Source organism: Agelaius tricolor, unplaced genomic scaffold (genome assembly GCF_023055355.1).
Source record: "Agelaius tricolor isolate 1412-34295 unplaced genomic scaffold, bAgeTri1.0.p SCAF_41, whole genome shotgun sequence".
Classification (NCBI taxonomy): Eukaryota; Metazoa; Chordata; class Aves; order Passeriformes; family Icteridae; genus Agelaius; species Agelaius tricolor.
The window spans coordinates 861,584-876,113 of NW_027269301.1; the positions used below are offsets into that span (position 1 = coordinate 861,584).

Consider the following 14,530-nt stretch of genomic DNA (forward strand, 5'->3'; position numbering starts at 1 on the left):
ACATTCACCTGTACACACTCACCTGTACTCACCTGTACCCACCTGTACTCAACTGTACACACCTGTACTCACCTGTACACACCTGTACTCAGCTGTACTCACCTGTACACTCCTGCACACACCTTTACACACCTGTATCCACCTGTACACACCTGCACACACCTTTACACACCTGTACCCACCTGTACCCACCTGTACTCACCTGTACTCACCTGTCCGCCCAGGCCCCGCCCCCTCAGGCCCCGCCCTCTCCGCGCTCTCGCGAGAGGGGCGGGGCGGGGCTCGCCCGCCGCCGCTCCCGTCCCGTCCCGTCCCGTCCCGGAGCATTCTCGGCCCGTCCCCGTCCCCGTCCCCGCTCGCTCGCAGCCATGGCGGCCCCGGGCTGGGCGCCCACCCACGTGCGGGTGACGGTGCTGCGGGCGCGGGGGCTGCGCGCCAAGGCGGCGGCGGGCGGCAGCGACGCGTACGCGGTGATGGCGCTGGGCCGCGACAAGTTCCGCACGTCGGTGGCCGAGCGGTGCCGGGGGGAGCCGCTGTGGCGGGAGGAGGCCACGTTCGAGCTGCCCGCTCGGCCCGCCGCGCTGCGCCTCACCGTGCTGCACCGCGCCCTCACCGGCGCCGACAAGTTCCTGGGCCGCGCTGAGGTGGAGCTGGGCCCGCTGAGGGAGGACGGCGGCCGGCAGCACACCAGGTGCGACCGGGGGGCTCCGGGCAGCGATGGGGACCCTCAGCCGGAGGGGTGCGAGGGCTGCTGTGTCCCACGGGGGCTGGGGAGGAGGATGGAGAAGCCCCTCTGGGTCGTGCGGAGGCTCGGGAGGAGGTTTTGGGGGGGCCTCTCAGGCCCACGGGGGTCATGGAGGGGTTTGGAGGGGATTTCTGTGCCCCACAGGAGCTGCAGAGGAGGATGGAGAGGCCCCTCCGGGTCAGGCGGAGGCTCGGGAGGAGGTTTTGGGGGGGTTATGGAGGGTACCTGTGCGCCCCACGGAGGTGTGAGAGAGCGATGAGGGGATATGTGCGTCCCACGGGAGCTGAAGAGGACGGTGAGGGGATTTCTGTGCCCCACAGGAGCTGCAGAGGAGGATGGAGAGGCCCCTCCGGGTCAGGCGGAGGTGATTTTGGGGGCTCATGGGGGTCATGGAGGGGTTTGAGGGGGACCTGTGCGCCCCACGGAGGTGTGGGAGGGCGATGAGGGTATTTCTGTGCCCCACAGGAGCTGGGGAGAAGGATGGAGAGGCCCCTATGGGTCCTGCGGAGAATGGAGAGGAGGTTTTGGGGGGGGTCTCTTAGGCCCACAGGGGTCATGGAGGGGATTTCTGTGCCCCACAGGAGCTGGGGAGAAGGATGGAGTGGCCCCTCTGGGTCCTGTGGAGGTGGTATTGGGGGCCCACGGGGGTCATGGAGGGGTTTGGGGGGCACCTGTGTGCCCCGCGAGGGTCATGGAGAGGTTTGGGGGGGACCCTTGCGTCCCATGGAGATGTGGGAGAGCGATGAGGAGATTTCTGTGCCCACAGGAGCTGGTGAGAAGGATGGAGAGGCCCCTATGGGTCCTGTGGAGGTGGTTTTGGGGGGGTCTCTCAGGCCCATGGGGGCTATGGGGAGGTTTGGGGGGGACCTGTGTGCCCCACGGAGGTGTGGGAGGGCGATGAGGGGATTTCTGCCTGGGGGTCACCTTGGGAGTTCTAGTGGGGGACTCTTGTTCCCCACAGGGACCCCTGAAGCCCCAAAAGTGCCCACAGGGTGACCCCTATGAGCCCCCACAGATGGGGGTCCAGAGATGACTTTTCCAGCCAGTCCTGCCTGGTCCTTGGGTTTGATTTTCAACCACTGACACTACAGAGAAAACAGCCAGCCTGACCCCCAAAACTTGATGTCCTCAGAGTGCTGCCTCCTTCCAGCAGGCCCCGAGCACTAATTCATTTTTGCTAACAAGCACTCGAAGCGTGTCAGGGTGGATAATTCCACCTTCCACGGGCTGCCCCTGCCCAGCTCCAGCTCTGTGTCACACACTCGCTGCTTTGAACACAAACACGGGCACGGTGAAACCCAGGGGTGGTGCCCGGGAAGGTTTTACTGGGAGTCAGCAGCCTTGTAATATGCTCGTGAGTCACCTTCCTCCTCTGCCTCACCTGAGCACCGCCGGAGCCGTCCCGCTCGTCAAGGCTTAATTAGGTTCATTAAGGCTGTGTCAGACTCGGCTGTGTTTACACTGCAGAGCCCCTTGGTCAGCAGAGCTCAGGCCCGGTGCCTCGGGCTCCCAGGCATTCCTTTGTGTCTGGGCAAAGGAAAATTGAGGGGGAGGAAAAAAAAAAAGAAAACACGGCTTTGGTACTCCTGGAGAAATTACTCGTGTTTTCAGTTGTTTGCAGGCCTCGGTTTCCTGTTTGAAGCCTGTTTTGTTCTTGCTGCCATGGTGATGTGTAGCCATAAAGGAGTAGTTTTATTTGGAAAATAGATAGATGTTGATTGACAGGTGCTGGCTAACCCCATAAATGCCACTAATGGGATTTTGTTTTTTGTGGTTTGGGGGTTGTCAGTCCGTGATTTCCTTCCAGCCACCCCCAGGGGTGCTGCTTTCAGGCAGGGCTGAGCTGAGCACGTTGTTTGCCCGGGACACACGGGATCGATTGTGGCACAGGATGCTCCTGGAAATCACTGCTTTGGAACAAAAGTGTCAGTGCTGGCTCTTGTTAAAGGCAAAGGGGTTGTGATTCCTGGGCTGCTGCAGCTCCAGGGACTGGGCAAAGCCTCGGTCTCCTGATAAAAACCCTTCCCTGGGTGTCCTCTAAGCCCAGGGCAGAGCTGATTGTCAGCCAAGTGTTCATTTAGTCACAGAATTCCAGAATGGACCTTAAAGCCCATCTTGTTCCACCCCCTGTCCTGGCTAAGGACAGCTTCCACTAGACCATTGCTCCAAACCTGGCCTTAAACACTTTGAGGGACAGGACAGACACAGTTTCTCCAGGACCAGGGCCTCACCACCCTCAGAGGGAAGAATTTCTTCCACATTTCCCTCTGAAGTGTCTGTAGCAGATTCCTGAATCCATCTCCTTCAGTTATCCCCATTAGTTTTGAATTTTCTCTGGAGCAAATCACCTTTTCCCGTTCTCTTTTGTTGCTTCCAGTATACCTTTGGAGGTTGAAGTGCAAATTTGATGGCAGGGCACATTTGCATGCTCTCTTTTTGCTGCCTTTGTTTTCCCATTCCAGCTGGTGAGGAGGAAGAAACCAAGCAGTTTCCAGGCAGCCTTTCCTATGGGTTCTGTGGGGTCGGGAATGCTGCAACAAACAAAACCATGCTGGTGTGCAGTGCTGATCATTCTCTGTGCTGGCTCAGATGTGGTTTGAGTGTCACCAAGGGGTGCTTGAGGGCGTGGGGGTGGTGGCATTGTGGTTTGGGGTGCCCTGGGCACTGCTGGGGAGCTGTGTCTGGGGAGGGAGAGGGCTCTGCCTGAGCAATGCCCTTCCTGCTGCGTGCCAGTCACGAGCCTGCAGAGGGGAGTGGAAATCCCCGAGGTCTGGGAGGCTGGGGTTGGCTCTCTGCTCTTGATTAGGGGTTCCTTGGCTTAGGAGGCATTAAGGAGCTGGAATGAAAGGTATGAGGGTGTGGGATGCGTGTGCAGCTCTGAGGCTGCTGCTCTCGCTCCACTTCAAAGCTGTGGCCCCTGCCAGTGTCAGGAGGAGAGATGAAAGGGCAGAGGAGAGTGGCTGAGCTGAAATACAGGAATTCCATGTTGTGCTTCTGTTTTTTCTCCTTTTTTTTTTAACCCTTCCTGATCTGGTTTTAAAGCAAATCTTACTGATAACTTTCTGTTTACGATAAGGAATGTTTTCTTTGGCACCTGGGGCTGTGAAGGTGACGTCACCATAAGATTAAAGTCTTTCTTTTCCTACACTGTGGGCTGATTTGATTTTTCAGCCACAAGAACCTTCTGTGTTCTCAATTACTGGTGTGTGACCGTGTTCACAGGGGTCTTAGGATGAGGAAAGAGACGAGGATCTGACTCCATGTTTCAGAAGGCTGATTTATTATTTTATGATATATATTACATTAAAACTATACTAAAAGAATAGAAGAAAGGATTTCATCAGAAGGCTGGCTAAGAATAGAAAAAGAAAGAATGATAACAAAGGCTTGTGGCTCAGACAGAGAGTCCGAGCCAGCTGGGCTGTGATTGACCACAAATTAGAAACATCCACATGAGACCAATCCCAGATCCACCTGTTGCATTCCGCAGCAGCAGATAACCATTGCTTACATTTTGTTCCTGAGGCCTCTCAGCTTCTCAGGAGCAAAAATCCTAAAGAAAGGATTTTCCATACAAGATGTCTGTGACCCTGGTGGTTAAAGAAACCTCCTTGTTGCTGCAGGTGGTACAAGCTTCACTCCAAACCAGGGAAGAAGGAAAAGGAGAGAGGGGAGATCGAGGTGGATATCCAGTTCATGAGGAGCAACATGACAGCCAGCATGTTTGACCTGTCCATGAAGGACAAGCCTCGCTCTCCTTTTGGGAAGCTCAAAGACAAGCTCAAGGGCAAGAGGAGCAGCGGCCTCTCGGACACGGCGTCGGCGATCGTCCCCAGCACCTCCCACTCCCCTGCTGACAGCGAGGATGAGGCAGTGGAGAAGGAGAAGAAGAAATCCAAGTTCAAAGCGCTGTTCTCCAAGCCTGGCCTGCACAAGACATCCCTGTCCCAGTCCATGTCAGTGCTGCCCACTCAGCAGCCCCTCACCCAGAGGGTTCGGCTGCGGCCCAGCGACTTCCAGGCACAGTGGGATGAGGAGGAGTCCCAGACATCTCCTGCCTCAGAACGTGAGTGTTGGCACAAAACCTTCCCCCAAAGGGATCTTTGCACTTTTCACAGCACTGGTTCAATTCTCCTTTCTGAACAAATCCACAGAAAGTCCCTGCTGGCACTGAGGCTGGCAGTAGTGTTACAGAAAAGATTATTTATTCTTGCATCTTCAATTTCTCCCTGTTTTTTTTTTTTCCAGGATCCTTTGAAAGTGTGCCAGAACAGAAGCCAGCTCCTTCTCCTCTGTTTAAATCTCGTAAACCAGCCTTTTTGGACAGTAGGCAGCTAACCCAGGGAGCCACTAACCACACCAAAAAGGATGGGCTCTCTTTGTTCAGTGGCCTTAAATCCAAAAACGATCCCGTGTCCAAGTCCAGTCTGTGCATCAATGGCAGTCACGTTTATATGGAAGAGACCACGACGAAGGACAAGACTCCAACCTCCTCCCCCTCTCCTCACAACCTCAGGAGGAAGAAGCTTTTTGCTTCAGAGGAGAACCTGTCCTCCAGGTCCACTAAACCACCTGAAGAGACGGGGAGAACCTCTCCTGGGCAGGCATTCTCTGGGTCCACGTCCTTAGAGACCTTCAAATCCATGACTTTGCCATCATACAAACTGCTCAGCAGTGAGGAGCACCTGGAAACCAGCGTTCCACCAAGCATTGAGCCTGTTAGAGAGACCAAAAAACCAGACCACAAAAAGTCTGCCTTGCTCTCCCTGGTCACTGGGAAGAAGGAAACGGTGAAGCCCAGCGATGCTGAGATCATTCCCGACAGGACCCTGCAGAGCGAGGAAAATACAATTCCAGAAGAGAAGAGTGAAGAGGAGGCCAAAAGCCCTGAAGGCCCAGCAGATCTGGGCAGAGGGAGCCCCTCAGGAGATGCTCACCATGCAGAGGAGGCCATCACAACCAAGCAGCTGCTCAGTCCTTGTGAGGAGGAACAGAAACCTGAGAAACCTGCACCAGCCAAGACCAAAGCTGTGAAGCCCAGGTGAGTCCCAGCTGCTGGCAGGAGTGGGGCTGGGCAGTGCTGGTGGCAGGTGGCAGAGGGCTGTGTCTGCCACACCTGGGCTCAGGTGCTGCTCTCTGGGTGCCTGTGGGTTTTATGCTGGTGTTGGGAGCTTTGATAGCAAAGAACAACTCCCAAGTTTTTCCTCAGTGTGAATAAAAGATGGATGTGTGCTGCTCCTTGTAAGTGATGCTGGAATAGTTGTTCTCTAGAGCAGGAGGCACCTGTGCAGGTGCTGAAGGGGTGAATTTTCTTGCTGGATCTCTTGCACAAACTAACTCTGTCTGAGCTGTGTGGCTGCAGCCTCCCCAGGGTCTGAAATGCCCGTTCTAACATCTCTGCTTTCCTCTTCCCTACTTGGCTGTGCTCTTCCCAAGGGTGGCCTTGGAGCCCTTCTGCTTTTGGCATTGCTCACAGCTGCACAGAGGGATTTTGTGTGGATTTGTACCCAAGGCTTTTTCGGAAATTCTGCTCTTTTATCCCTCATACAAATATAGAAATTGTGTATGGGGTTTATTTTATATAAATGTAGGTGTGCCCTACTAATAAGGCTGTGTTTTGTGTGTGTCCCTAACTCCTCATTTTCAGCGCTTCTCAAGTCTGAGTTTCTTGCCTGTGCAGTGTTTTACATACTAATAAAGCTGCTTGGGGTGCAAAGAGATGGTGCTTAAAGCAGCAAAACCAAGCTCTGCAGCAGGAGAGTGTGACAGTGTTCACAGGGGTCTGAGGATGAGGGAGGAGATGAGGATCTGACTCCATGTTTCAGAAGGCTGATTTATTATTTTATGATATATATTACATTAAAACTATACTAAAAAATAGAAGAAAGGATTTCATCAGAAGGCTGGCTAAGAATAGAAAAAGAAAGAATGATAACAAAGGTTTGTGGCTCAGACTCTCTATCTGAGACAGCTGGGCTGTGATTGGCCATTAATTAGAAACAACCACATGAGACCAATCCCAGATGCACCTGTTGCATTCCACAGCAGCAGATAATCAATGTTTACATTTTGTTCCTGAGGCCTCTCAGCTTCTCAGGAGGAAAAATCTTAAGGAAAGGATTTTTCATACAAGATGTCTGTGACAGGAGAGTTCTGACATAAGCCCAGTGCTTGGTAATTTGCTGTAAAGTCTCACAGACAAGGGGACACCTCTCTCTGAGGTCTCTGTAAGGTGTAGCTCATCTCCAGTGGCAGAGCTGATGGAGGCTGGTGCTAAAGCTTGTCTGTTCCTGCCTCGTGTTGCATCTGCAAGTGACATGCGAGTTTTTTGTCCCTTTTTGCAGACTGGGCCTGTCTCCAGAGGAGGAACCCAAAGCCACGCTTCCTACTCTTGCACCTGACCCCCTCCCTGCTTTTCTCTCTGTGCACCGTATCAGCAGTGCCAATAATCCTTTTATTTCTGAGCTGGGGCAGACAGTCCAAGTGCCAGACTCTGAAAACATCACTGGTTCTCCTGCCTCTCTCACTTCTCCTGCTTTTACTGCAGAGCACTGGAATGACAAGAATCCTTTTACTGCTGAGTGGGACAGGGCATCCAGAGCCTTGGATCCTGACAGCATTGCCCATTTCCCTTCATCCCATCATCCTGCAGCCTCTGTTCCCAAAGTGCCTCTTCCTGGGCAGGTCTCTGCCAGGGGCAATAATCCTTTTGCTGCTGACTGGGGGCAGGGTCCTGAGGGCTCTGAGGCTTCCCAGGGTTTCTCTGGCCCACGCACACCTTCTGTCCCCTCTGTCTGTCCTTTCAATGACAGCAATCCCTTCCTGTCCAAGCATGGGGCACAGGCAGTGCCAGGTTCCCGGGCTGGCTCTTCCCCTTCCTGCCTTCCTGCTGGGAGGGATTGTTCCTCTGCAGGACACCCTGCTCGTGGTGCTTCAGGGGGCTCTGCAGATGTGGCTTTAACCAGTGATGTCACAGCTGTGCCAGACCCTCTGGGCACCTTGTCTGACCCTCCTGGGCTGGCTCCAGAGCTGCACTGGGATTCTGCCCAGCTTCAGCCTGAGGGTTCTTTGGAAAGCAGCAAGCCAGGCCCTGGGAAATCTGTGTCCTTTGTCCTTGGGGAATGGCAGGGTGTTCCATCAGGTGATGTGGGTTTGGGTGGGCAGGAGGGTGGAGAGCAGCCCCTAGATTCCAGTGGGAGGTTACAGATGAGTTCAGGGGCAGTAGGAGAGCGAGCAGGGTTTGGGGGTGACCCATTGACAGAGCCCTCAGGGGACAGCACACATCCCACCTGGAGCAGTGATGGAACAGCTGTGGAGGTCAGTGGTGGGAGCACTGAGCCCTGCACAAGGGGTGACAAAGGTTTTGTGTCTGTCTCCAAGTGCAGTGACAGCCTCGTGCCAGAGGCTGAGCAGGCACAATCCCCCAAGAGCCAGCTCAGGGAGGAGCAGGAGCCCTGTGGTGGAAAGCAGGGGGCAGAACATGTGCCCACGTTAGAGCCCCAGGCACCTCCACCTGCTGGGAATGAGCCACTTCCTCAGGTCCAGCCCACACTGAGAGTCTGCACGGTGTCCCCTGGGGAAGGGGATGCAGGGAGGGCTGGCAGGGAGGTCCCTGTGCCCCCAAAGCCAGCCCCACGAGTGGCTGTGCTGCTGAGGAAACCCCCAGGGGCTCCCCAGGCTGATGCTCCTGCTCCAGGGGACGCTGCAAATTCCACCCCAGGGCTCCCATTCCCTGAGGCCTCAGCTGCTCGTGGGTGCCTCCCTCAAGGGGGCTCCTTGGGGACTGTCACCCCTGCAGTGGCACCCAGAGGTAAGAGCAGGCCTGTAGAAAAGGAGGGTGGGGATGGTTTGTCCGTCTGTCTGACAAATGTCAGGTCTGCCCTTCCTGTTCCCGGGGACCGGAGCTCGGTGCTGCCCGTGATCCCGGAGGGAGGCTCTGATGAGGAGCTGCTGGGGGACTGCCAGGACAGCTGTGGGGCCACTGCAGGTGACAGAGGTGTTGTAGGGAGTGGAGAGCAGCCCCAAGGTGTGACACCTTTGCATGGAGAGCAGAGAGAGCTCTCTGATAGCTCTGCTGCAGCCCCAGTGAGCCCGGCTGCTCTGGGAGGAGGAGCAGGAGCCGTGCCTGGTGCTTGTGAGCCAGGGAGTTTGGCTGTGCTGCCTGCTGCAGTGGGGGCTCCCAGGGTCTGTGTCCAGGGAGCTGACTCAGGCTTAGCTGTGCCATCTCATTCCAGGGAGTGTGACAGTCACTCTGAGAAACAGGAGCTGGAAAGGAGTGCAGGTACTGAGGAGTGTGCAGAGCGTGACTTCTCTGAGCCTTCTGCTTTCTCTTCCTCCCTGTCGAGTCCTTGCCAGCCCCACTCTTCCTCTCATTCCCTTCTCTCTGACACCCCGGGTCGTAGAGCAGAGTCTCCGAAAAAGCCAAGAGCCGAGGGCTTCGCAGATAAAGCGGGAAATTCGGGCAAGAAGAAACTTCTCCAGGCACGGGTTTCACCCTCTGAAACGTCCCCTAACCACACCCCATGGTGTGAAACCGTGTCTCCCCAGCACAGGTGAGGCATGTGGGGATCACAGCAGGTACCTCTGTGCAGCTGTGAGCTTTGCTTTGCCCTCTGGCTGCAGATCCATCCCTGAGGCTGCTGCATCAGGCCAGGACAGCCCTGACTTCTTCTGGGGGCTGGGTTTGTCAGGGCTTGGCTGGCTCCAGGAGGGTCTGTGCAGCTCCTCAGGGTGCCCAGGGGAGCACCCTGAGGAGAAGAAACTTCTCCAGGTGTGGGTTTCACCCTCTGAAACATTCCCTAACCACGTGAAACCGTGTCTCCCCAGCACAGATGAGACATGTGGGGATCACAGCAGGTACCTCTGTGCAGCTGTGAGCTTTGCTTTGCCTTCTGGGTGCAGATCTGTCCCTGAGGCTGCTGCATCAGGCCAGGACAGCCCTGATTCCTCTGGGGGCTGGGTTTGTCAGGGCTTGGCTGCTGTGGGGCTGCTGCTGGCTCCAGGAGGGTCTGTGCAGCTCCTCAGGGGAACAGCTGCTCCTCACAGCTCTTAGGGGAGCTTAGGGAAAGTGCAGAGGGAATGGAGTCATTCCATCCCACTGGCAGAAGGGCCTGGGGCTGAGCTGTTTGTCAGACACCTGATAAATGAGGTGCTTCATTTCCTGCCTGTGTGGGCTCCTCAGGGATCACCAGCACTGCTGCAGCTCCTGCTCTGTGGAGTGCTGCCACTGACCTGTCAGCCCTTGAGACTTCATCCCCCAGAGCCTGAGGTCTAGGACACCTCAGGGCCAGTGTTTGCTGCAAGAAAAATAAAATTTTGTTCCCGTGTTCAAATTGGTGCTGTAAGTCCTGTGCAGGCAAATAATGACAGCACTTCCTCACAGCTGGTGGTGTCAGTTCAGCTTGGACAAGGCCTGACACTTGTCTCAGGACAGCAGAAGTATTTGGTATGTTGTAAGATCACAAATATGTTCTGATTAGGAAAGTCAGCCTGAAATACCAGTTTCTGAGGGATCAGAGTGGCTGCCCTGTGCTCTGTCTCCTCGTGTAGCCCGACCTGGCTTTTCTTCCATGACACACACAGGATGTATTTCCCTTCCTGCTGCTGCTTTATCTCCAATACCTTGAGTCAGTAAAGATAGCAGAGAACTGGAAAATACTTACAAAACTCCTGTGGCTGTAGAAATACCTTGTCTTCCTGAAGCTGAATCTCTTTTCTTTCAGGAGATAGAGCAGGGAGGGAATCATCCCCAATTTCTTGCTGTATTTGTTCTCATTCTAAAGATCTGTGCCATGCTGCTCTTACCTCTCCTGCCTGAACAACAGGACCCTTTTTTTTCCTGTTGCAGACTCCATCCTGTGAAGCCAATGAATGCCATGGCAAACAAACCTCAGAGTAAGAACCTGAATGTCATCAGCACCATGAATGAAAAGCTGCTGGAAATGAGTGTGAAGGTATGGAGGGAAGTGGCACTTTCACTGCCCAAGCTTTGATTTATAAGAGTTGGATTTATTTGAAGAGTTTGTGTATTCCAGATAGTTGGGACATGAACATCCTTTTGGTCAGCCCCCAAGAGTGGGAGCAGTTCTTCAATGTTGGTTTTCTTGCAGACTGACTGTAAATAGAGCTGGGGTTTGTGTTTTGTGGGGGAGATGCTCAGCACAGCCACTTCCTTGGAGCACACTGGTGCAGCTGGGTCAGCAGTGGGATTGAGAGGAGCTTTCAGCATAATCCTGGTCTCAAAAGAGACCTCCAGGTTTGAACACAGCTTCCCTGGCAGGCTGATCATAAAGGCTGGGACCATCCCTGGCTCAGCAGGGAAAATCACAGCTCCCCTTACGGTTTGTCAGGGTTTTTTGGGGAAATAGGGAAGTTAGAACTGAAATAACAGCAGTGCCTCCTCCTGGTGAGAGGGGAGAGGATGAGAATTGAGTGATTCAGACTGACAAGGGGTTCAAAACTTGCAGTGGGTGTTGTGGTGTTGTGATTGCACCTAAATTGTGTGTGATGCCCCACAGGAGCCTCTTGTGCTCACACTCCCTGCCTGGGCAGTGTTCTGGGAGCTGGAGGAGTCAGCAGAAGCTGCCCAGTACTTTAGGGAAAGTGCAGAGGGTCTGATGCTGCTTGAGGGTTAAAACCAGATTATTTTCAAAGGAATAGGAAGAAACAGCAAAGGCCTGGGTGGGTGTTTCTTGCTGTCTAACCTGAATTTGGCTTTCCCAGTGTGCATTTAAGCAGCTGCTTTGAGCTTTCCCAGGTTTGTTTGGCAGCAGCTGTCACTGGGCTGGTCTGTGTGTTGTGTGTCTGGTTTGGAATGTGCTGTGCCTGCTCTGACCCTGCCTTCCCTCCCTCCCTCCCAAGAAATACGATCCCTCAGACCCTGCCTATGCCTATGCTCAGCTGACACACGATGAGCTGATCCAGCTGGTGCTGAAACAGAAGGATACCATTACCAGGAAGGACCTCCAGGTGCGGGAGCTCGAGGATTACATCGACAACCTGCTGGTCAGAGTCATGGAAGAAACCCCAAACATCCTCAGAGTCTCCATGTCTGGCAACAAAAAAGCTGGGAAGATGTGAAGGCTCTGGTGGGCAAGGACTGAATCCCCCCAGGGCAGGGTGAGGAGCTGGTGGTGCTGCTTTTGCTGCTCACAGAAAATGACCTTTTCCTGTTCCTGCCTTGAGCAACCCTCGGATTGATCAAGAGTTCCATCAGCTGTTGTAATCAAGTCACCTTACTGTATTTATTTTTTGGTTTCTTCCCATTATTTGGGAAGGTCAGGCATTAATCCCAAGGCTGTGATGGGAAGGAGGAGGGTTTTTGATGTGTTTTGCTGCCCAGTAAGGCACTGATGATCCTTTAGGAAGATTTTTTTTAAATGGTTTTGTTTTGTAGCAGCTTTTAGAGATCAGTTACTTTTCTTTTCACATCTGAAGTTGTAGTGCAATATAAATCCTTGTACAGTAGTGCTTGAGGATTTGATTGTTTTTAAAATAATAATTAACTACACTGGAGAAGTCCAAAGATGGCCCAGCTTCAGAGCTGGGCTGTAATTTAAAAGGAATTAATGCCTTGAAAGTTGACTGTAAGCTGACCAAATCTCAGTTCATCTCATCAAGTGGACATTCCCAAGAGTCCTTCAAGGGAAGGTTTTCAGGTTTTTTGGAGTAGGAGACATTGAGGTTCACAGTACCATAGGAATGGCATCAATGAATTTAGGCCAAAGGTACATTTTAAATCAGAAATTGTTCTCTTAGTGTCTTAAATTTCTGCTCTGGAGCTTGTTCAGAGCAGGCAGAGGCCCCTTGTGCCCTGTGGGAGCTCTGTGACCTTTTCCCTTTTACACTGCATTGAGGAATCAGAAATCCTTTGGGGTTTGGAGCTGGGGCTCACCTTGAGGGCCCTTCCAAAGGTACATTTAAAATCGGAAATTGTTCTCTTAGTGTCTTAAATTTCTGCTCTGGAGCTTGTTCAGAGCAGGCAGAGGCTGCCCTGACTCTGCCCCATGCTCTGCCCCTTGTGCCCTGTGGGGGCTCTGTGACTTTTTCCCCTTTTGAGGGAAGTCAGAAATCCTTTGGGGTTTGGAGCTGGGGCTCACCTTGAGGGCCTTCCAAAGGTACATTTTAAATCAGAAATTATTCTCTTGGTGTCTTAAATTTCTCCTCTGGAGGTTCAGAGCTCACCTTGAAGGCCCTTCCAAGGTGATCAGCCTTGCAGTGCTTTTTGCTGTCATTCCAGACAGGGATTCCTGCCTGCTCTGAATCCTTGCTGCTCCCAGTGGGAGGAAAACCTTGTGTGGCTGAGGGAGCTGGGTGTGCTGGACAGCCCAGAGCTCCTGGGGGTCTCAGGGGTGTTCTCCCCATCCCCTCAGGCTGCAGGAGCAGCCACCACAGCCTCCCCCAAGCCACCACAGCCTCCCCACCAAGCAGGGCTTTGTTTGCTGAGCCCTTGGCACAGATCAAAACCATCAGATGCCTTTTGGGACCCCTGGGATTATTTACCAGGGGAGGGAGAGTCCATGAAAGGCTTAGAGAGAAGCTGGAAAACCAACAGAGCCCTGCAAAGGACCAAAGCTTCATGAGGACCAAAGCTTAAAGCTTTCCAGCCTTAATTCTATGGAAATAAACACTCCCACCTTAGGAAATTGTTGGGTTATTGGGTCACTCCTGGCCCAGGGGTGAGTTTCTAACTCCATTTTTCTACAGGAAAGCACTTTATGGGGGACTGCAGCAGCTCTCACCCTGTGAGCAGTCTGCTTACAATGTCACAAACCACTGGAAATCTCAAATGCTGAATTTTGTAGTGAGGAGCAGTTTGATAGATTTGCACAGAGATGTAAACATTTATTAGGAAAATCAAAGAAATGCTGTTAATAACATTTTTATTCCTGCTACCAAAGTCTGGAGCTTTACTGGCAGAGCTGTCCCTCATGGGCAGCCTGACCTCAACCAAGCCTTAGGAGCTGAGAGTCTTGCAAGACTTCAGGTCCTTTTATCTCATTTTAGTGTTACTTGAGCAGTGAGGGTGTTCTCTCCTTCCTGCTGCCCCCTCTGCTCTGAGTGAAGGTGGCCTTGGTGGTGGTTTCATTCTGAGTGGTGCTGCTTGGCCTTGCTGCTGCCTCCTGTGCCTTCTCGAGTGAGGAAGATGAAGGATTGATTTGTTTCCTCCTCGTGATTCCGTGGATCTCTGGCCAGAGGATCCTGTACCTCACTGATAAATTTGTATTTTAGACTTTTTCTCTGCTAGGAAAAGTGACCTGCACAGAACCAAAGCAATAAATAATATTATTCAGAAAATAATACTATTATTCAGAAAATAAATAATATTATGCTGTTAGCAGAGATGAAGCCTTAACACTTGGACAGCCTCCCTGGCAGCCTTTCTGTGCCAGTTCAGCCCTGGGTGTTGGGTGGAGCCCAAGCTGAGCCCAGGGCTCTGCTGTCCCTGGGGGGCTGCAGCTGTGGAGCCTCTCCTGGAGCAGAGGAGGGGGCACAGGGGGGTCCCAATCCTCCCCCCTCAGCCTCAAAAGCCTCACCCAGCCCTCACACCTCGTTTTTATTGACAACACTCATTAAAGCCTTTGGTGTGGGGGGACTGGCATTTTACATCCTCAAGGGCCTTAAGAATCAAATCTATTGTTTGTTATTGAAGGATTTAATGCATGTTTCCTGTTTGTACTCTCTGCTTTTAGCCCAGGTACTGTTTGTTTTTAAACACCTTTTGGTTTTATGGAACACTAAAATAAAGATACCTTAAACCCAGACTTCTGAGCACTGTGTCTTTGT

The 14,530-nt window shown here is 53.0% G+C and overlaps 1 protein-coding gene across 3 annotated transcripts; it reads left to right on the plus strand.

The window, feature by feature from the left end:
- The first annotated feature begins 279 nt into the window (after window positions 1-279).
- RAB11FIP1 (RAB11 family interacting protein 1) lies at window positions 280-14,506 on the plus strand. Of its 3 annotated transcripts, XR_011683818.1 has the most exons (7): window positions 280-691; window positions 4,369-4,811; window positions 4,994-5,786; window positions 7,090-9,297; window positions 10,593-10,698; window positions 11,606-12,501; window positions 12,689-14,506. XR_011683818.1 is itself a non-coding variant. In XM_071454792.1 (6 exons), the coding sequence occupies exons 1-6, from the start codon at window positions 369-371 to the stop codon at window positions 11,822-11,824; spliced, it is 4,092 nt and encodes a 1,363-aa protein (XP_071310893.1). In that variant the 5' UTR covers window positions 280-368; the 3' UTR covers window positions 11,825-14,506. The 3 variants fall into 3 exon arrangements, 2 of the variants coding, with proteins under 2 accessions (XP_071310893.1, XP_071310894.1); XM_071454792.1 differs by having other exon boundaries at window positions 11,606-14,506; XM_071454793.1 differs by lacking the exon at window positions 7,090-9,297 and having other exon boundaries at window positions 281-691; window positions 11,606-14,506.
- The last annotated feature ends 24 nt before the right edge of the window (window positions 14,507-14,530 follow it).

Coding starts and splice junctions, on each gene's coding strand:
- RAB11FIP1 (XM_071454792.1), top strand. CDS start 369: ATGGCGGCCCCGGGCTGGGCGCCCACCCACGTGCGGGTGACGGTGCTG. Junction 692..4,368: donor GGCGGCCGGCAGCACACCAG/GTGCGACCGGGG, acceptor TTGTTGCTGCAG/GTGGTACAAGCTTCACTCCA. Junction 9,298..10,592: donor ACCGTGTCTCCCCAGCACAG/GTGAGGCATGTG, acceptor TTCCTGTTGCAG/ACTCCATCCTGTGAAGCCAA.